We start from the raw sequence: 22,612 nt of genomic DNA, 5'->3' as shown, positions 1-22,612 counted from the left end.
TATTGCATTAGCGTATACCCGAGACATACTAAGTTAGAATCATATTATTATTCCAAAGTATTTTGATTTTAAATTACTATTATGAAACCACATAATTAAATTAAAAAATTGTTAACTTGAACACAATAACGACGTGATTTGTTTCAATATATTTACATCCATATTCTTAATCAATATCTAAATTTATGCAACAAAATTTTCAAATAGAATTTGTTTTAAAGACCTTTGATAAATTTAAAAATTGATTATGAATAATGCTTTAAAATCTAAATTTGTTCACTGTTTTTCAAAAATTACCTTAACTTTTATCTATCAGCAAGATATTAATTAATTTAAAAATTGGTTTTATTTAATAATCACAGATTTAAATGAATATCTTTTGTCTCCACGTGGTAATATTTATTGCCGCCATTGTCAAATTCAATTACGTAAATGTGTAGACAGAAAATTGTCATATGTAGCAATCCTTTGCGCAATGATTGCTTGAGAAATTATTGCTAGGCATTAAGCTGCCAGTTCAGTTGTCATTAATGTCATATTTTTTGTTCTATTTGTCGGTGTATACATATTTAATTTATTTAAGTACCAATAAATAAAAAAAATAAATTAGTGGGAAAAATCATTCAACACAAAATATACTACTGTTTTTCATACAACTTTTGTGACCAAGCAATTTATTTATGTTTTTTAATTAAAAATAGGTATTTATTATCCTTACAGAATATTATTACTGTATAATTGTTTTTGAATATAATTCATACAAGTAGCTAAACATAATTTTGTCATACCATTGAAATAAAACAATAATTTATGTACCAGCCTGTTACAATACAAAGGTGGAAGTTGTTAACGCTGAAACAAATTGGCAACTCTTCAATATGACGCTCATTTGTGCGCTTCATTCATAAAAAAAATTATTTTTCATTTGTAGAAAAAGAGTATAAAATATATTTTCAATAAAATCACATTACAAACAATAATTAAAATCCTAAAAAAGTAAGTACATTAATCTCAAATCTTAAGTAACTACAATTCGTCCTTTAGTGTAGCCTCTTTTTGATAACTTTGAAACTCTTCATGGTTGCTCACATGTTTGGCTGCCTGCTGAACTAAACGTGAAAATTCCTTTACGTCAAATACGTAATTTGTAAATTTAGCATGTGCTCCACCCTCCGGATGATGTCCTTCATCTTCTGGATATACTAAATCACGATGTTCCCAAGTAATATAGTTAACGCCTCGTAGACGGGCCAAATCTTTGTAACAATTGGGGTCTTCGCAGTTGTAAAGCTCAAATATTGTTGCCCAGTTGGGAAGGAATAGAAGGTGCGTTAGTCCGGCACCATGCATGCCTACTAAAATGTCAGTATTTCTTGTAACTTCTAGCTGCTGCATAAATGACAAGTCTCTGAAAGAATTAAGTAATTTTAAGATGTTTTTTTTACAATGTAGGTAATCTGATTTACTATAAAAACGGACATTATTACAATGAACGAAGGCTGAACTGAAAAAAATTATTGTAAAATCGATAGCTTGACTATTTTTTTTTATATTGACAGCCTTAAGACTTCGTTATTTTTAGTAATTGAAGTTAAAAAGAATTGAGTTTATGAATAAGTCCCTAAAATAGCACTATAGTCAAATATCTTTCTAAATAAAAATCAGTTTCTTAAAATGTTGCTTTACATTTATTGTGAAATTTTAAAAATGTTGCTAAGTGAAATTCTAGAAATTTTACTATTTATAAAGAAATTTTTAAAATCTTTGTATTGTAATTTTTTAAAATTCTATTATATAAAATTAAACTTTACTACTTATTTTTTGCAAAAATAAATTTTCAAAATTTTTTTTTTTTATAGTGAAAATTTTAAAATTTGTCTATAAATTTTAAAATTTCCAAAAAAAAAAATAAAAAATTACTAATATAGTGCGAAAAAAAATTGTGAAATTCTAAAAATGTTGCTATTTACATTTATTGTGAAATTTTAAAAATGTTGCTAACTATAGTGAAATTCTGAAAATTTTACTATTTATAGAAATTTTTAAAATCTTTCTATTATAATTTTTGAAAATTCTATTATATAATAAATTTTACTATTTATAGTGAAAATTTTAAAATTTGTCTATAGTGAAGTTTTGAAAATTGTTACTATTTATACTAGGTAGTGAACTTTTTTTCAAAAATAAATTTCCATTTTTTTTTTTATTTATAGTGAAATTTTTGAACATTTTTCTATTTACATAGTGAAATTTTGAAAATATATAAACCAACTAGAATTTTTTTTTTCAAATTTGTAATTTATGATTTTAGTATTTGTTTTTTCTTATTTTGCAGATATTTAATTTGTCAATTTAAGGAATTGTACTCAAACGATAATTTGGAAACACTAGATATTCTAATTGGTCCCTATATATTCGTGCTACCAATTATAAATTTCAAGGGAACAAGTAAGTACAATAATATAAATACATACTTTATTACTTATTTTTTACATAATTATTACTCTATTTATTAACTTGTCTGTGAAAAAATTATTGCACAATTTAAATTTGTTTTTTAAAACTATGTATATCACTCAGATTATCAATGAAATGATATTCAACTTGTCTCAAATTTTTAGGAGAGCGCAAAAACTGTTGAATTCATCGTTCAATATTTTATTATTTGTCCTTGAAGAACTTTATTATTTATCTCACAGAATTATACAAACTATAAATAATAAAATAATTATCGATAAATTCAATAGTTTTTGCGAATTAAGTTGTTTTGTCAAAAACAAATCAACAACAACGCCAAATAAGTTCATTTGCTTTTTTATGATATCTCAGAATCTAATATTCGTAAGAAGAAGCAGATTAGTGTAAACGGAGCGTTTTGAAAACTTAGTTTTATTATAAAAAAACTAAGATATTTTCTTATCTCGACTTAGATGTTTTGTCCAAACTCGACAGATATACATATACATAAATTAATACAAAAGTTTCTAAATAATGTATAATTCTTTTCTGATATGTATTTAGTTAAAATTATTAAACAAAACTGCGAATTGTTTCTCAAGACTGTGAAAATATGAGTTTGTGTTACAAAATTGATTAACTCATGTCGAGATTATTTAAATATGAAAAGGTCTAGAACAAGTTTTTCTTCATAGAAAAAAGTTCAATTCAAATGTAAATTTTTTTACAAAAATGATTTGTAAATTTATTCAGTGAGTATCTAACTTTTTAACTTGAAGCGAATAAGAATATTTTGATGAATTAAATGTTTATACAAACAAATTATACATAAATATTAAACGTTTTAGATTTTAATTATTATTATACAAAAGACAAGCAATATAGAAATCGCCTTATTCAAAATGAAATTTAATATTTATTAAAAGTTTATAAAACTAATTTTCTTTTTTTATAAACCTTTTGTTTTTACATAACTTACCTTTCATACGATATTTTATTTATAATAAAATTGTCATCTTTATTTATTTCTTCCAGCAATTTATCCTCATTTAAAACTCGCCTGTATTTTGTGCGTCGCGAAAGAAAAGTTATTCTGATTTTTTCTTTTTGAGGCGGTTCGAAAGGTACTCGTAAACGATGTAATACAAACTCGGAGAAGGCTCGAAACAAACCACTACTATGGCAGCCTTGTATCTATAAATTTTAAGTAGAAAGATATAAAAAGAAAAAATCTGTTATTAAATTTTTTTTAATGTTAAATAAAATGAATTACTATTATAATTTAAACTTACAATTGGTGTATTGTAGTATAAACCAAAGATCATACGGGGCAACAAAGGCAATACAACATTTCGGAAGCAAATGCGTTTACCTTTGACTTGATCTAGTGTCCAAACTGGATTATGTGAAAAAGCTTTGAACGTCTCGGCAAATGGTGAATCATACGGGTAAGTTTCCCATACAATAATCTGAGTATTTGTATCGAACGATGTGTAGTGAGTTTGATTTACAAACAGTGTAGCATAGAGATTGAAAAAATCACAAAAGTGATGATACATATTATACGTAGCATCGATTTTCATTAAAAATGTGGGCGTATTTATGAACATATCACATTCTTTGTTTTGGTCATCGAAATTATTTGTTGCTTGCTCAAAATTTCTTAATTCGGGTGACCATGACTGTAAGGCACCCAAGTGATCCATTTCATTTTTAAGTCTTGTTTCGTTTAGTTTGCAGTATCCTTTGATTTGTCCAGGACCCAGTACATCCATATGATAACGTATACGTTCATTTCTTTGGGCCAAATCTCGAAAATCTAACATCAGATATCTGCCGCGACAAAATCTTAAATATTTGGTGCATTCCAAGGAAGAATCCGTAATAAGTTTAGGCTCACACATTAGCATTAATTCATTGTTTTGGTGTTGTACATAACCGAAGTCAGCTTGTTGATAGAATGTATCCAATTGAGCCTCTTTATTTCTCACCCAACCTGTATGCGCTCCCGGACAGGAGGGAGTTTGGAAACGATTTTTCTTTACACAATCCCGTTCATAGCCCCAACAAAGTTCACTATCTTGTGCGGATGTGATATTTTTCAACAAGTCTCGATTGCATGTTTCATTTTGTTCACACTGTTGTTTTACTTTGGCGAACGTATTTAAGTAGCGCTTTAAATGTTCTAGAGGTAAATCAGGTAAAATGTTTTGTTTGGTTTCACATCCGCAATAGTGAACACATAACGATGAAAACATAAACCATGTTGGTATGAGTATTAAAAATTTCTCCATTGTTTATGGCGTTGAATTCTTTTTACTTTATTGCTTTTATTATTAAACTAGTTCAAAATTTCTTTCCATTTCCATACAGGGTCAGAAGAACATGTTCGTTCCACTTTGCTTAGAATTTTATAATAAAATTGTATTAACGATTTGAAAAACCTTTTATAATAGTGGCCTTGAAATTCGTGTTGCAAGGTATAACACGTTTTCTGTGCACTATTGCTATACGTGATGACCTCACACTTGAATCCCAAAGATAATCTTCAATATGCTTGTGTCGATGTGAATGTATAAGTTTATCTTATTTTTAAAATGTTTAATGAAATTCATTTGTTTGTTTACTACCTCCACACAATTATGAGTTATTCATATACCGGCTTTTTTTAATTTTACTTCATAATTATGTATTCACTTCTTTTTTTTTCTTTATCATATCAATCAAATCTTCGAGTTGTTCTTTTAACGTTCGCTATGATGCGCTTAACTTCACCAACTGAGCGAGTGACTGATTTGCTGATGTATATACCTTAGAAGGTATAAAATAAATCTGGTTTCGCATTCGCTTTGTATTTTTTTATTTTTCTTCTTTTGTTAAGTAGTACGTACGTACAACGTAGTATGTATGTACATAAGCTTTATCATTTTATTCTGTCTGCTGCTTGCTCACAAGTAACATTTGGCATTTGTTTAGTTTAATGGTTGCTTATGCTACCGATAATTCAATTTATGTAGGTACATAGCTATGTGTGCTTTGTACATATTTTGTATTTATGGGATAAGTGAGTAGTGTGTGCTGTTTATGACCATTCACTTTTTTTTGTTTATTAAAGAGAGTCGGGAGTTTTATTGAGATGTGTTCTCTGCTTGGATTTTTAAGATACATTTTGTGAGAAGAGAGCAATTTATTATGTTTGTTTACCCAAAACAGGTGGTGATGTTTGTATACAAATGCTAAAAACACATGTTAGTTGTGTCAAACAAACTGTTTGTTATTATAGTTTTAGATTTGTAGAATACGTATTATAAGATATAAGGTGAGTCAAATATTAATAAATTTATGTTGGAATAGGTTTCCATGCTCTAAAAATGTTGTACGCGCAAAAAATTCACTCAACAATTTAAAAATATGTTTTAATTTGATTTATAATGCTAACTTTTTTTGAAAACTATACATATTCTGTATTTCATGACCTCTTACAAAATATATATGTATCTACATTTTTATGATAAATTCAAATTTACTAGGTTTTAAAATGTATATTTCAGCGTAAATTATGATTCAGTTAAAAAAATATTGGGTTAAAAATTATCTTAATAAAGTTCGATTTAATTCCTGATAGTCGGTCAGAATTTCTATTGCGTTTTTTTAAATCTATTATTTTATGTAAACTTTTAAGAAAAAACTTTATTTTTTGCAAAATGTATGAATTTTTTTTTTAATATTAAGGCGTTGATTTACATCAAATGAATTTTTGCAAATTATTTTTCAAGTTCGAAAATAAAAAAATTGTATAAATAACTCATCACACAAGTACTCAACTTGTGTTTTTTTCTTTTCTTTTTCTCTCCACCATTAATCTGAACTATTATCTTATAAATCCTCTCTGTTATTTAACACAAAAAAAACGATTTTTAAATGATTTAGCACAAAGTATACAGAGGCGTCAAATTTGACAGTTCGAAAACACTAAAATCTGATTTTTTTGAAATTGTTTCGATAGAAAGAGAAAACAATCTTGCGGTTTAATACAGACAGTGCGTTAAAACAAACAACTATATAAATAAGCACAAAACCAAACCAGTTAAAATTGTTTCGAGCGAAAGAGACAAATATATTTTTTTGCCGTGTCGCCTCTGTATACTTTGTGGATTTAGTCTGTGAATTTATCATTAAAATGAAAGTAGACCAATTTTTATTGGTCTCGGATTTAGACTAAACCCTACTTGAAAAAAATGAAATTATTAATAAATTAAATATATTTTTATTTGAATCAAAACTAAAAAAAAACAAAAGATTTAAATTACATTTGTTGTAAAAAATATTATTAAGTACATAGTTAGGACATTGGAAATAATAAAAAGTAAATAAAACAAAAACTAGTATGTAACATGAAATGTCAAAAATGGGTCTTTGGTTATGTTAATTTTTTCTGTCCGTTGTTCTGACGAATGAATCTTAATTTTTTCAATGTATCGTTCCTACAAAACAGATAAAAATGAAAAGTGAATGGCTATCCAATAGAACCTCTAAGATGCCGTTGTTATATCAATACCACAGTTATAAATACTTTTTAGTTTAGTGTATGTTTTCAGAATTTAAACCACAAATTATTTGATTTTTTTTTAGAAAATTAAATTCCTAAAATCTATCCATCGATTAAAATTTAAAAATTTCGGTTTGTTGGAGATTGTCCTGAATAATAGATTCGGTTCTGAAATGATCATGATCTTATAAAAATCAATTTTGAGGCTGCCATCCATAATTGACCACTAAGTAAATAAATGTAAATACTAAAAGCCTTATTCATAAACATTTTTTAAATTTAAACGTTTTAAAATTAAATTTTGTATGGAAATTTTTTTAAAAAAAATAAATTTTTAATGAATATGGGGGTAAAAAAGTAGAAAATGCTTGTTTTATTGGATTTTTATCTATTATATAAAAATTTGGTAAAGTTTTCATTGTATATCAACCACTATATTTATTCTATTATCAAATAAATTGTATGAAAAGTATCTAATTCACTCAAATTAAAAATTAAGTTTTATCTCTTCTCCGGAAGAATTGAAAATAACATCCATATTTTTTTATAGCAACGAGCATTATATTTTTAAATGAATATAAAATTAAATTAATTTTTTTATTGAATATTTTTTGGTTCTAAACACCCTGTTAACGTAGCGGTTTGCCCACGATATACCGTTAAATTGACACAGTTGCCATCAGCTGTTTGTCAAATAAACGTCAAATTTGACTTTTACAACTACTGTCCAAGGGTATTTATATTACAGGAAAAGTTTTTTTTATACACCAATGCAAGAAAATTTATAATTCTGCAAAAAAATATTTACAATATTATACATTTTATACGATGAGAGATCCACCCAAAAAGTAAGACAACCTTTCAACTATATTTACTTTAAATAGTAATATGGCTTAACATAAATTTATTTAAAAATTGCGCAGTTTGGGCATTACTGTAACTACTCCTGGCAGTACTGTTACCTCGGGAGCACCATCTACCTCAGGAAGACAAAATAGTTTGGAAGATATAAACCTGGATCAATTTTTGAAAACATCGAATTACGAGGACACCGTAAAACAATTGGATATTTATTATGGCATTGGTGAGTAGTGTGTGCATTAATCAATAAATATGCATTTAAAATTTATTAACAATTAATAATGTAAAATACTATTTTATATTTAAATTATATAACCTTGCCACATAAATATTGTGGTTTCTACCCAAGAATGCTGTCTTGTTGTTCGCAAACACATTTAATTGTCATACATTCTTTATTCATTAAAATATCTATTTTTAAAAATGTATCTGTGCTGTATACTTCTCTCAATTTGTTTGTCTCTGCCTCCCCACTTTATCCATATAAAATGGAAAACAATTTGTTGATGTAAACAAAAAATAAATGCCAATATTGTTTTTGTTGGCTTTTTTGTTTATAAACAAAATTAATTATACATTTGGTTTGTTTACATGTTATTGTTGTTTTTACTTATTAAGTATGTGGATCAAGTTGTTTACATATGTATGTATGAATAACATTAATATGAAATTGAAACTTGCAAACTTTGAACAATTAAATATTTTGGGCTTGGCTTGGCAATCAAAAGAATTTTTATTTAATATGTAAATTTTACATTTATTTAATAATTGCAAAAATGGTTTATAATAAGACTAGCATTTGAACAATTATTCATGTAGATAACTTTCAGAATGTGTGAGTATTTTAAACTTAAAAATGTCTTTAATATACCTATGTATATTAAAAATATGAAGGATCTTTTTATACAGTTTAGATTTTTAATTTTACGAACTACCACGACCAAAATTACATGACAAAGAAATAGTTTATGCAGGGTTTCAAGAGATGACGAAGTGGTTCGATTTAAGTGAAACATGCATGATTTTTACATTAGCGTGTCATTGGAGATCATGCGAAATACGTTTATTATATTATAGCATTGCGATAGATATTTTAAAAGATTTTCAAAAAAGTCAAATTCCCAACAAAAGCATATTTAATTTATATTTAGTTCTATATTAAATCAGAAATACTTTAATCTCAAATAATTTTAAATAAATGTGAAATATTTGAATTTTGCAGATCATTTTAAAAACTGTTCTTGGTTGATATTTTTAAGTGATTCATTATTGGCGACTTTATTCGAATTTAGGAAGGCATTTAAAATGAATTGTTATATATTATTAAAGTAACATAAAAAAGTAACGTAAAAATTACATTCACTTAGAACTACTTCCAATTTTTTATAATTATAATAATAATTTTATACAAATTTAATAATAATTTAATTTATTTAAGTAAATAGAATTTTGTGAGTAGATTATATGCTATAAAAAATAACGGCTGCGGAAATAGTTCCCAATTTCGTTGACAAAACAATATTTTGGGGGGTGTCTACGAAAATTAGTTGCTTTTCAGAAGTGAGAATTATATTATTTATCTAAAAATTAAAATGTTCATAAAAACAACAGCAAGTAAAGGGTATTTCTTATATTTAAATTTAAATAAAAAAGTGTGTGAGGTATCATCTTAAGAAAACTACAAAAAAGTCTGACCTGATAAGAGAAAAAAAATTTAATTTGATTTAAGAATACGCCATAAGTGGCGTAGGGTATACAAATTGATAAAATATGTCCAAGCATTTACAAATCGTATATCAAAATAATTTGTGGGTAAATTATTTTTCTACTACTTAAAACAATGTAGTATTCCTTAAATAATGTTTGATATCATGCATTCAAATTTCCAGTTAAACGACAATTGTTACGTTTTCAAAGTCCCATAACTGGATTATTTCCCGTTATGAGTACTGATCATGAAATTGGTTCCGTCCGCGACAGTGTCTATTGTGCTGCTGCCGTATGGAGTTTGTATCAAGCCTATCGGCGTATAGATGATGATCGTGGAAAATCTTATGAACTAGGCCAATCTACTGTTAAATGTATGCGTGGCATATTGGAATGTTGGATTAAACAAGCGCCACGGGTTGAACTATTCAAACAGAGACAGTCCAATCAGCACGCATTACATAGTAAATTTCATCTGCACACGGGAGAAGAAATATATTCGGATGATTTTTATAACCATTTACAAATTGATGTGGTCTCTCTTTATATAATATTTTTGGTGCAAATGATCACATCAGGTTTACAAATTATATATACACAGGTATGGACAACTATTTAATTGTTTTCTTAGAATATCACCTAAATAGTTTCTTAATTTGCTTTCTAGGATGAAGTGGCGTTTGTTCAAAATTTAGTTTATTATGTTGAGCGTGCTTATCGCACACCAGATTTTGGTATGTGGGAACGTGGTTCTAAATATAACAATGGTACTCCCGAAATACATGCTTCCTCAATTGGTAATAATTTGTGCTAGTGTTTTAAGTATTTTAAGATCAACTGAAACGTTGTTTTTATGTTAAGGTATGGCCAAATCGGCTTTGGAAGCTATTAACGGTTGTAATTTGTTTGGTGAGAAGGGTGCTTCCTGGAGTGTTGTCTATGTTGATATCGATGCCCACAATCGTAATCGCAGTATTTTTGAAACTATGCTTCCTAGAGAATCCAGTTCAAAGGTATATTATTAGAAAATTGTAAAATGATGTATGTATGCCGAAAATATAATTATTTTAAATATGTTTTTACAGGGCGTTGATGCTTCTCTATTACTTACCTTATCGTTCCCAGCGTTTGCTTCACATGAAGACAGTTTAGTGGACCAAACCAAACAGAATGTTATAAATCGTTTGCGTGGCAGAAAAGGTTTCAAGCGCTTCAGTCGTGATGGTTTCTTGAGTAAAGTAGAGGATAAAACTAGAAGGTTTGTACTATAAGCATTGCAAGGCTGTTAGTTACAACTTAAAAAATATAGTTTCCAGCAAAATTAATTTCAATAAATTTTTTTAAGCACAGGTACTATCATACAGGTGAATTAAAGGATTTTGAGGGTTTTGAATGTGAATGGCCGCTACTTTTCATCGAAATGATAATTGATGGTGTGTTTAAAAATAACAATGAACAAATTGAGGAATATCAAAATGAGCTCAGAAAATGTATGTACGCTGACTCCTATGGCGATCCAGTGGTAACCATGTATTATGCACCAGACGGTGAGGGTTCCTATTTAAAAGCACCCACTCAAACGCTCTTCCTATGGGGTCAATCTATGTTTATAATAGCCCAGCTTTTAACAGCCGGCCTATTGCATATTAATGAATTAGACCCAATACGTCGTTATTTGCCCAGTTATAATAGACCTCGGCGAGCCGGTCGTTATTCTGCTTTCCAGGTATGTGATTATGAAAACAGTATCCGTATTTACTCGATAATATTTTTGCAGTTGTAGGTCTTTTGTTTGGTATTTATCACATTTTTGATTATTAGTTTTGATTATTTAATTGGCTTAATACTGAATATCTATATAAACATTTAATGAAATAAGTTTTGTCAAATTTTTTCTCTGTATATTTTATTTACCCTGCTACCTACGTATGCTACACTAAATCGTCTACTACTACCTTGTTGTCCTTATCCTCGTAATTATGTTTTTATACAATAACAAATAAAACCAAAAATATATATAATTAAAATTGGTATTACAAAATTAAAAACTAAACACATACAATAAAATTCAAAAATTGTCCAGGGAAAAGCCTTCGATGAAAAACACAACGTAAGTGCTTTAAATGATTTGTAAAAAAATCGAGTTTTATTTACTTTTTTTTTCTTAAGAATTGTACAAAGTATTACACCACTATATACATCATATATTTATCAAAATTTTTTAGATCACACAGTTAAATTACGTTTGGCTTGTAAAGACACACCATCATAATAGCACCAAGTAGTAAAAAATTTAGTAGTAAATAAAATGTATATGTCACCCATTTATATCAAAATTATACCGTATTTTCCAAATTACAAAAATTTTTCTTTACTAACACCCTTTTTCGAAATGTCGTTTAACAAAAACATTTATGTTTCCTTTTGTTAGCAGCCTTTTATGTATTGATTTGAACTTTTTTCTTTAATATTTTATTTTTTATATATTTTTCTATTATTAGGCTAAACCTGGCACTGTAAGTAATAATTACTTTTGGGTTACTAAATTTCCTTCCTTTTTTATTAATTAATTTTTGATTGTTTTATTTTTTTTTTACTAAATATCGTAACATAATTTATAACATTTGGGTTTTATTTGATTATTTTTAGTTAAACTTTTATTTTGTTGTTGCCTACATGTATTTTAAGTTTTGTGTTGTAATTGTGAATTCTTTTAAATGGAAATGTAGTTTGTAGTAGCTGGGAATTACTGAATAGCTTTGTTCCAGTAATAATCAGATTTGTTGGTTTTACTGTACACAAAATTTATATAAATGATTGTAACTAAATCCGGGTAACTTATTAAATTTCAAAAATTAAATTTATTTAATTTGATTGAATAAATATATTTAAACATTGATTAAGCCTTAACTATGTTTAAAATTTTGATAAGTTACCCGGCCTAAATCTGACTAATATGTACTGGAAAACAGCAAATATGAAAAATTAGAGTTGGCACATCTTTTTTACATTCCTTTCTAATTTTTTATGCTAAGTTTAATTTAAATATTTTCTATATGTTAATAGTATTAAACATTATTTTATTATTATTATTCTTTTAAATACATATATTCATTAAGCTATTGGTACATTAACAGTAGTCAAAATTAAAAAAAAAGTGTGCTGACTAACGCGTTGCTTTTATATGTATAAATCTGTTAAGGAAAGTTAGCTATTTCTTAATAGATTTAAAGGGTGTGTACTATAGAAGTACGCTTCAACCCGGATACCCATAGGATCCATTGATGTGAAGAGAAGAAATGAATTTGGAGGGAAAAAAGAAAGAAGTCAGAGTGAAAAACCCAGTCCAAAGAACTAAAATAAAAAGAACTTAATAAAAGTATAGACTGGGATTCAAAGAGTCCCGTTATCTAAAAATAGCCTAATAGATTTCCTAGATCATATCTAGCTATATGCCCCAGTTCATCATGGAATCTTTCCCCTAGCAATATAACTGCTAGTTATATCTTACGATCCGTACTTATTTGAATTCGATATTTATGACCGATTATTGTTTAAAATAAATACAAAAAAAGGTTAAGCCATTCTCACAGCTAGTACAAGTTAATTTTCATATATTTCTTGTACTTCTGTGAAAATAATCTTATTTTAAAGGGATAAACAAGTTGACGTAAATAGTTTTATTAATTCAAATTTCTTTATTCTAAACAATAATGATTTCTGCTCAAAATTTAACGCTAAATAGATTTAAACTTTTTTAAATGCTTATTAGTCAAAACAAAGCACACTGCCATGAATCACAATTGTTTTTTATTGGCACCAGATGGCAAAATCTTTGAATCAAACTCGTTCTATGGTTCGAAAATTTCACTGTAAAAAATATTATTTAATATATTTTATTTTAAGCTAATTATTTACTGTATTTAGATTACAAACTGTATATAAAACTCCTTTGTTATTGTAAATTCACCAAGTTTAAAAAAACTAGAAGCTTTGTTGAGCCACATCACATTGGTCAAATATTTGAAACAAAATGCTTAAATATTCTAATCGCAAATACTGTGTGTTAAATTTTACAAGACTTATGAAAGCAAACAACGTCTAATTATATCATAATGGCAAACTAAAGTAAAAGTAAAGTCTAATTTAAACATCCGTTTAAATTGAAAAATATATATTTTATTAGTTACGCTTAATTTGGCAAATATTTGCTCTATGTAACCGTACCGTTTACCTATGTAGATGTAAATTGATACAGATTTATTAAAACTCTAATTTTGCAGAGATTTTTTAAAAATAATTTTAATAAAATTGTATTTTTAAAGTACGTTTTCCATTTATTTATAAAAAAAACTAAAAAAAACACAAAATGCTAGAATGTACCTTTTATACAGGATAAAGAGAAGGTAATTGTTACAAATACTTTTAAGTTTAATAAAAAATAGTTTTTTAAGAAAATTGGCCCTCTTGTAAATATTTTTATATTTTTCGTTTTTTTTTTTTGTATTAATAGTTAATAATATTGTTTTTTTTTTGAATGCTAATTAATATTTTTATTAAAATCAATAAAATAAATTGCATGATATTTTTATCATTGAATTTTACTCAGACAAATTGTTTATATTTTTTGTGTTCATTACATTTTCCAAAAGCATTTTGTTAAAGTTATGCTTATTTATACAATATTTGTTAATAATAATTGTATTTTTTGTTTTTGCTATTTCAAATTCTTAGGGTACTGCTACGGATTTGGTAGTACAAATTGTTTTAATTGCTGAATCTATGCGTCTACAAGCTATGATGGCTACTTATGGTATACAAACTCAAACACCACATGAAGTAGGTTTAACAATTATGTAGCAATTGTTGTGTTGTTTTTAATTATATTTATATTTTTTGTAGGTTGAACCCGTACAAATTTGGTCTTCAACTGAACTGATTAAAGTGTATCAACATTTGGGAGTGAATAACAAAATTGGTCTCTCCGGTCGTCCTTCAAGACCTGTAGGTTCTTTGGGCACTAGCAAAGTGTATCGTATTTGTGGCATGACCGTACTCTGTTATCCTTTGATTTTCGAAGTATCTGATTTTTATCTGTATCGTGATATGGCTTTATTGATTGATGACATCAAAACGGAATTACAATTTGTGGGTAAATATTGGCGTTTATCTGGTAGACCTACGGTGTGCCTGTTAATACGCGAGGAACATATGCGTGATCCTCAGTTTAAAGAAATGTTGGATTTATTAGCCATGCTTAAGAAGGGCTACTGCGATGGCATGAAAGTACGTATAGGCCGATTGCAAAATTTAATAAGTAGTTCTTGCATGGGTGAGTATTAAAACAAGTAAGAGAGCGATATTCGGCTGTGCCGTATCTTATATACCCTTCACCAAAGTATACTTTAAGATAACAATTTAAAACTATTTTGTTATTTAATTTATTTGCGAAAAAAGAAATGTTTAAAAAAAAAAAAAAATTTCGAGCAAAAAACAATCGAGTTAAAAAATATTTTTCGTGATTTTGACAGATTGTAGGTGCGAATTTCTATGAAAATACCTTTGAAATGTCTATCATTATTTTCTTTTTTTATGACTTAAGGCGTTTTTGACATGAACATTGGAATATTGTTTTTGTGTAATTGCTAGTTTAAACGGCAAATATTGGCAGGATAATCTCTGCAATAAATCTGAAAGTACAAACAACTAATAAACAAATATTTGTGTAGGAAAACATAGAAAATGGAAGATTTAAGAGACATTAAGAAAATAAATTATTTGAACAGATTTTTTGTTTTAAACTGATTTCTTCAAATTATTTTCTCAACACACATCCCAGCTTATTATTCATAAATTACTCACTATTTTTATAACAAAATGTGACATTTTCTGTCTTTGTATATGATGTTTAAACTTCAATCTGAATTTCTCAATTTCATTCGGAATTTTCTCAATTTCATTCGGAATTTCTCAATTTAATTTGTAATTTTTTCAATTTCATATTGAAATTTTTTTTTTCTAAAATTGTGAATTTTGTTAGATGTTTCTCCACATAATTTATGATAACTTAAAAAGGGTTAGACCGATGTTATTGAAGTAAACTTAGAAAAGTTCAAATTTACATAGCCTTTAATCTGTTAATATATTGCATTTTAATCGGCTAAGTAGTTTCGGAGTTATATTTTACGTGAAAATAGCAAATTTTTGTGTTTTAAAAAACTCATGAAAAATCGAAAAGGGCAGAAATTGTTAAATTCCATAGAATTAAAAATTTTACCATTTTTGTACTACTGGAACCACAATACATCAAAATTGTGTGGTGGTTTAAAAAGCCTCCAACATTTTTTCGATTTTGTTGCCCTGTGTAAGTATAATGTTCTCAATTTCAATTAAAAATGCTGTATAACCCAAAAATATTAAAGTGGATTAACATTACAATCTATGTATTTATAAGTTAACTAATCTGATTATTAATTGGCATCAAAAATATGTAAAAAAAAATAGTTTTTTAAATAGTATCTGAACCAAGACTATAGCGGATATATTAATGTATCAATCATGTTTGTAATACATGGCGATATCGACTCCTCTATCTATAACGATCCAGATTAAATATATTTTATGGAATTGGAAATGAAAATATAGAAATTACAATCTTATATATAAATACCCTTACCACTCGTGGTGAAGGGTATACAATTTAGTAGTAGGTATTTTTAATTGGTGCATTTATATTTTGTATTTGCTGATTACAGAACATCTGGATTTTATGAATCAAAATGATTTATCGGATGAAGAAAATGCTTTTGCTCAAATCAATCATGAGTATATTGGCTATCAATCGTTAACAGATGTACCTAAGGCCCAAACATATACAGAAGAAAAAATAACAGTCGAGGTGAGCTCAACTGTTAAAATAATACTTAATCACAGCGTAGACAAAATCTGAATTATCTCTATTATAGCACTATAGTAACAAACCAACACATGAAATTATCGATGCCCTACGCAGTACTGAATCTCTCTTCTGTCTCTGTCAACTTTGGGGCATATTGTTGAATCGTGAGGATTCTAATTTTGAAGTGAACGGGCTGTCAGTTCACCAAGCTTTAACACAGTTGTATCATCGTGCTGGTTCCTTACGTTATTGGCGTGCCGTACGCTATTGTTCTTCTCTACTGCATCACATTGTTGACTCTATTAGCCCTTTTATTACCACTGTTCTGGTTAATGGCAAAGAATTGACTGTTGGCGTTATTGGACAAAAGGAAACAGTATTTGATAAACCTATGACACCGGCTGAAATACGTGATGTTATGTATAATAGCGTCCAACCTTATAATGTTATACAAGCTGTATTACAACAAGAAGTTGTGCTATATTGTGGACGTCTAATCGCCACTAATCCCTCTATGTTTAGAGGTATTTTAAAGGTGAGTTATATTAAACAAACATTTTCCACAAGGCATCTGACCTTACCCGTTCCAAATTTGTTCAAACTTGGTACACAGATTCTTTGCGGTCATACAAAATTTGATTTTGCTCAAAAATTTTACTAAAAAATGCAGGGTTTACAATTGCTACTATATTAGCCGTCAATTGCAGTAAATATACATTTTTATCAATCTGCATACTAAAAATATAGTTACTATTATAATTTTGTATAACTCTGCTAATATAAATTTGCTGTTACTATTCATATATTACTATACAAATTGCAATGTTAGTTTGCAATTTCTAGTAGCAGATACAACCAGTTGTCAACTCGTTATTGTAGCACAACAACCAAAATATATATTCTTGCTATAGCAGCATACACACTTTTTTGCCGAACTAATATTGCGCGTCAGCATTCGTTTTTGTTTTGTTGTGCTAGCAATTTTCTCTGGCAGCAATTTACATTTCTTTGGTTGCTCTGCTATGGTTGCATTGATATTTTTTGTTTTTTGGCTATTTGGATGCTGCTAGTTATTTTATTGTCAAGTATGTAATACGAAATAACGATTATTCATTAGTGTAAATATTTTTGAATCTAACTGAGATATTGACTTGCATTTTTTTTGTAAGACCAAAAATTAAAATATCTAAACAAGAAAAAAAAATGTTCGGAATAAATGTGGATCAAATTGTTCCTAATATGTATTTGCAATCCTATTAAAATTTTGATAAAAATTTTAGTTTTAGAAACTCAATAAATATGTAATATGTAATAAAATCTTTATTTATTAGCAAAACTCAATGAAATTTTTAACGTTTTTTAAATTTGTCATTCCAAATTACAAAGTGTAAAAAAACTTTTCAAAAGGTCAAAAGGAATCCCACAATTCCTAAAAATTTAACCGAAAATCCCGAAAATGGTATTTTTTACAATTTTAACCATAGGGTCTACATTTCCTTCGGGGCTGGAAAAATACTTTGGGGATAAATAGGGAACACATCAAGGTTTCTAAAGCTGCTTTCCGTTTTTTGATCCCAACTTTGGGATTTTAGAACATGTGGCCCAAAGTAGAAATTTTTATCAAAAAATAGGTAAAATTCCGCAGGACGAAAGGGCAACATGTTCAAAAAATATTACATGTTTTTTATACCAAAATGTTCTCTGTAAAGCTACCTTACAGAAAAACATAAAATTGTTATATGTTCTTAAAGAAAGTTTTTTTTTAATAAAAAAGAGTTAAGTCACCTTTTCATCCAAAAAACAGCAAAAATCTACTATTTTTTGAATTCTTAAATTGAAAATCGTTTATTTTTGGATCTATAATCGATATTACTCGGAAATATTTTGTATATTATTGATAATTTAGTTGTCTAACTAACAAAATCGAGCCCGTTCGGTGCAAAAGTACGACCTATATTTTTAAAAAAGCGCACCAAGGTATGGCAAAATTTTAAAATTTCAATTTTGAAATGCCTATAACTCAAAAAGTATAAGAGATAAATAGCATATTTTTTCAACACATAAAAAAAGCATATTTTTTCAACACATAGGCGAGCGCTTTCTAAACATATAAAACTCTTTGAAATCGAATGGGAAACAAAAAAATAGGACGTGTTTAAAAATTTTTCATGTCGGAGGTACCCTATTCTGAGCCCCCATAGCGCCGCCCCTGGGGCATTTGTAGGGCCCATTTCAATAATTTAAACTCGAATACTCCTTGGCTAAGCCCGCGTCAAGTTTTATCCTGATCAGATCAGCCGTTTAGAAATGCCAGATTTATTTCAAAAAAATGTTGATTCTCCCCAACTGTACATTGGGTGTGTTTACTGATATGTTGTTACGCACTTATTAAGAACAGCAACTGATAGCATCAATTGCAGAAATGTCAATTGTGCTATAGCACAACTACATAAGTGTGTATTTTTGCTAGAAAAGTTTCCAGCACAACAAAATAAAACGAATGGAGTGCAATATTAGCACGACAAAAAAACTGTGTGTGCTACTAAAGCACGAACATATATTATGGTGGATATGCAATGGATTGTGTTTGCTACTAAAAATTGCAGACTAGCATTGCAATTTTAATAGTAATACGAACGAACAGTATGAATATTTATATTAGCTGATTGTGATGAAATGAGATAATTTCATATTTATTGCATAGTCAAATGTAAGAAATATGTTGCTAGAGCTGAATATCGAAACCCTGAAAAAATGTATAAAATATTACTAGCATAATTAAATGTAGGAAATTTTCGAAACTCTATTCTATTCTGTTTATTTTATATTTAGATTCGTATTGGTTGGGTTTTGGAAGCCATGCGTATTTATCTGCAAATCTCTGGGCAGGAATCTATAGATGTAGATAATTTGTCACCCTTTCAAGTACGCATCTTATTACAAAAGGTTCTGACTGTCAGTGAGTGGGCCACAGAAGAAAGGTACATACTTATTTATTTTCAACATAAAATATATCAACATTCAATAATTTTTTATTTTGAAATATATAACAGACTTACAACTTTACAAAAACGCCAACTGGAGGGTTGTTTATGCAGAGTACCCAAAAACTTTTATAACAAAATTTGGGAAATTTTACTCAGAACACCTTTGGGCATAACCACACAAGGACATTTATTGCCAGCCTCACCTACCTTGATTAACATGAGCCGAGGTGAATTAAACTTTTCGCTTTTAGTCGAAGAGACATTAATTTGTATAGAGAAACCCGAAAGACGACAAATAACTGTGGAATTATTATGTATTATTGCAACAATCTTAAGCAGGTGAGTCAATATATATTTTATACAAGTTTTATCAAGTGATGGTTTAATAAATCAATTTTAGAAATCCTGAACTACACTTCAAGCATGCTTTAGACTTGGATGAGATATTATTGGAAGCCTTTTTAATGTATTGCAAGGTTAGTATAAGTAATTTTATAGAAATACAAACAATTGGCTTTAACATGAGGTTACATTACATTTAAGGATAATAATATACAAGATCATAACAACGACATGACACCATTTTATGCCTTGGTGTATAATGAAACCACCGGCTATTTAGCTAGAGCTGCAGTGAATAAAGTTTTACAAGGCGGTGCCTTTTCGACACAAGGTGATGAATTTACTGATGAAAATTTACATGATGAAACCTGTAAAGTCTCGTAATTTTCTTTTAATTTCTGTAGTTATTTTATGGTTATTATTTTTTTATAACTCAACTAGAATTTAAATTTATAACCCACCCCTTAACTTATCTTAACCATGACAGCAATGCTCTTCTATAATGACATTGAAATTTATGAATTTATTTTCTTTCTTTTTTCACAATTATTGTTCAACTTTTTTAGTTCCTTTTTGTTTTCCTCGAAAATTTTTCTCATCTATTTCTCGAAACTTCTACTCTCTTAACACTTAAATAAATGTTTATTAGCTAAGTTATATTACAATGGAATAAAATTAAATATATGTATGTACATCTTTATTGTTTATAAATAAAAAAAAAAGAAAAAAACTATATGAAAATCTAAAAAAAGAAATTGAAATTTGAATTTAAAGAATTCTTTGAAATAGTAGTTAGTATTAGTAATTATTAACATTACTAATAAAGGATTCATAAATTAATACTAACCAAATTCGTGATTGCATGTGTTATTGATGCAATCGAAACCTTTGAGGTGTTAAGTAATAACCTTGAACCCTTCATAAAATGTTGAATGTCTTCGAAAACACAATATGAACTTGTCTAATACAATGTTAACAAATATATAGAAAACCACAAACATAAAATTAAATAATATATAATAAAAATCAATAACAGACAAAACCAAAACCCAAAACAAAAAAAAAAGTGTATACACAACACCCTTTCGGACATAGGGATTAAATGTAGGTTTTATGTAAATTTTAAAACAAAACAAAATTGCAAAACTAGCAACAGCAAAACGCAAATTAGAAGACTATAAAACAACCAGGTCACGAATGGAATAAATTTAGTATATTTTAAAGCTTCAGTGCGAGCATATAATGGGTACGTCTGCGGTGCAACAATGGATGACAAATGAAATTGAACGTTTATCCTCGAAATGGCAACGTTATAAACCAACAGGTTCGGGATATAATCGTATACAATCCGTGCGCCTTTCAAAAAGTGTTACGCAAATGCTGAACAATCCTTTGCCTCCGGAAGATCGATTGGGAAAGCCTACACCAAGAAGATCATCGCAAGGTACAAAAGGTGTTTTAGGCTGTTCACAATCCGAATGGGAGGAGGTGTATCCCAATCTAAATGTTAATCGTCCTGGCTTACAAGACGATGTTGATAATCTTCAACCTCAACAATTTGCTTACTATCGAAATTGCTCCACGAGGGTTACATAAAAGAAACCTAATCGAAATTGATTTAAAGTGAAATAGTTTTATTGATTTTGTTTGCTATGAATGCATTTGTGTGGCATTGAAATAAGTATAGCGTTAGTGTAGATGTAATTTTCTAATTAATATAAGATTTTTTTAAGTTGCTATAGTTTTAACAAAGTATTTTTTGTAATGTCTCAAATTATATAAGCTCATATAATACTCAGATTTTAAAAGGCACCAAGAAAGTACCCAACTTACGAATAACCTTAATTAATTTGCAGAATAAACAAAATTTTTGAAAAATATATTTTTTTAATATAAACAAAATGTTCTTAATTCAAGTAAATTATATGTAATAAAAAACATCACAATTCGGCTTTAATAATAAATGAAAAATACTTATTTTATTTGTTTAAAATGTTTACTAAGTAAGTATGTATTTGTTAATTATCTACTAAGAGCATATTATTTTGAACTGCGTACTTAAGAAAAAGTATGGCATGAATACGGCTTCTGGCAATAAAAATAAGCGAAAAATGGAATTATTAAAAATTGTATCTCCCTCTTAAATGGCTCTTTTAACTTTAAATCGTAAATTAAAAGAGTGACAGTGGGCAGTTAAAACTTAATCTATTGTAAAGTTTTTTACGATTTTTACTCTACAAAATGGACAAGGTTTTGTTTAATTTACATAACTACTTGCTGAGTTGTAGCGTTTATAAGAATTATTATAAATGCTTGTTTTGCGGCATTTCAACAGTAAGCTATAACTCGAATATCGCTAATTTGTATTGAACTTTTACTTACTGTAAGATTATGTTCACCTGATACTTTGAAAAATTTCTGTGATTTTGATAAATTGTCCAAAATTACGTTTATTATGATGTAAATTGAAATCGTAATAACTCAAAAACTAAAAGAAATATTTCAACCAAATTTGACACAATGATAGAAAATAAAATAAACTACTAGCCAGAAAGTAAGTTTTTAAGACACGCCCAATAAATTTTTGTAAATAAGCGTTTTTAACATTAAAACTCAAATTATTAACTATGGGCGTGGCAGTGGGCGGTTAAAATTATATCTATTTAAAAGCCCGTTTATTACTCTACAAAGTGGTAAACGTTTTATTTAATTGAAACAACTACTCGCTGACTAGTAGCGTTTAAAAGAAAAATAATAAATGCTTGTTTTGTTGCATTTCAACAGTAAGCTAGTAGGAAGCTATAACTCGAA

The 22,612-nt window shown here is 27.9% G+C and overlaps 3 protein-coding genes across 6 annotated transcripts; 2 read left to right on the top strand and 1 right to left on the bottom strand.

Annotated features, from left to right (window-relative positions):
* Positions 1-914: 914 nt before the first annotated feature.
* On the bottom strand, positions 915-5,331 carry Eogt (EGF-domain O-GlcNAc transferase). Its single transcript, XM_065501201.1, has 3 exons — positions 3,750-5,331; positions 3,437-3,651; positions 915-1,408 (listed from the first exon to the last, which is right to left on the bottom strand). Exons 1-3 carry the CDS (start codon positions 4,749-4,751, stop codon positions 1,027-1,029), a joined length of 1,599 nt encoding a protein of 532 aa, XP_065357273.1. The 5' UTR covers positions 4,752-5,331; the 3' UTR covers positions 915-1,026.
* Positions 5,332-7,694: 2,363 nt separating this feature from the next.
* Positions 7,695-20,556, top strand: LOC135952647 (probable phosphorylase b kinase regulatory subunit beta). 4 transcript variants are annotated; one of them, XM_065502660.1, is made up of 17 exons: positions 7,695-7,854; positions 7,930-8,090; positions 9,757-10,175; positions 10,242-10,371; positions 10,436-10,587; positions 10,660-10,832; positions 10,925-11,300; positions 11,658-11,684; positions 12,076-12,090; positions 14,309-14,413; positions 14,477-14,906; positions 16,330-16,472; positions 16,540-17,007; positions 19,305-19,453; positions 19,526-19,798; positions 19,860-19,935; positions 20,003-20,556. In XM_065502660.1, exons 1-17 carry the CDS (start codon positions 7,835-7,837, stop codon positions 20,183-20,185), a joined length of 3,300 nt encoding a protein of 1,099 aa, XP_065358732.1. In that variant the 5' UTR covers positions 7,695-7,834; the 3' UTR covers positions 20,186-20,556. The 4 variants fall into 4 exon arrangements, with proteins under 4 accessions (XP_065358732.1, XP_065358734.1, XP_065358733.1 ...); XM_065502662.1 differs by lacking the exon at positions 11,658-11,684; XM_065502661.1 differs by lacking the exon at positions 12,076-12,090.
* Positions 20,557-21,043: 487 nt separating this feature from the next.
* Positions 21,044-21,397, top strand: LOC135949930 (uncharacterized). The gene has a single exon (XM_065499392.1). It carries the CDS (start codon positions 21,044-21,046, stop codon positions 21,395-21,397), a length of 354 nt encoding a protein of 117 aa, XP_065355464.1.
* Positions 21,398-22,612: the final 1,215 nt, after the last annotated feature.

This window comes from Calliphora vicina, chromosome 2, assembly GCF_958450345.1.
Source record: "Calliphora vicina chromosome 2, idCalVici1.1, whole genome shotgun sequence".
In the NCBI taxonomy this organism is placed as follows: Eukaryota; Metazoa; Arthropoda; class Insecta; order Diptera; family Calliphoridae; genus Calliphora; species Calliphora vicina.
Note: the sequence above shows the minus strand (reverse complement) of the source record. Positions and strands in the feature narration are given on the sequence as shown.

Bases quoted from the DNA above. Each gene is read 5' to 3' on its own strand.
- Eogt (XM_065501201.1), bottom strand. From the start codon at position 4,751: ATGGAGAAATTTTTAATACTCATACCAACATGGTTTATGTTTTCATCG. The intron at 3,652-3,749 runs GTAAGTTTAAAT...TAAAATTTATAG, and splicing joins TATACTACAATACACCAATT to ATACAAGGCTGCCATAGTAG. The intron at 1,409-3,436 runs GTAAGTTATGTA...TAATTCTTTCAG, and splicing joins AATAAAATATCGTATGAAAG to AGACTTGTCATTTATGCAGC.
- LOC135952647 (XM_065502660.1), top strand. From the start codon at position 7,835: ATGAGAGATCCACCCAAAAA. The intron at 10,833-10,924 runs GTTTGTACTATA...TTTTAAGCACAG, and splicing joins GTAGAGGATAAAACTAGAAG to GTACTATCATACAGGTGAAT. The intron at 16,473-16,539 runs GTGAGCTCAACT...TCTCTATTATAG, and splicing joins AAGAAAAAATAACAGTCGAG to CACTATAGTAACAAACCAAC.
- LOC135949930 (XM_065499392.1), top strand. From the start codon at position 21,044: ATGGGTACGTCTGCGGTGCAACAATGGATGACAAATGAAATTGAACGT.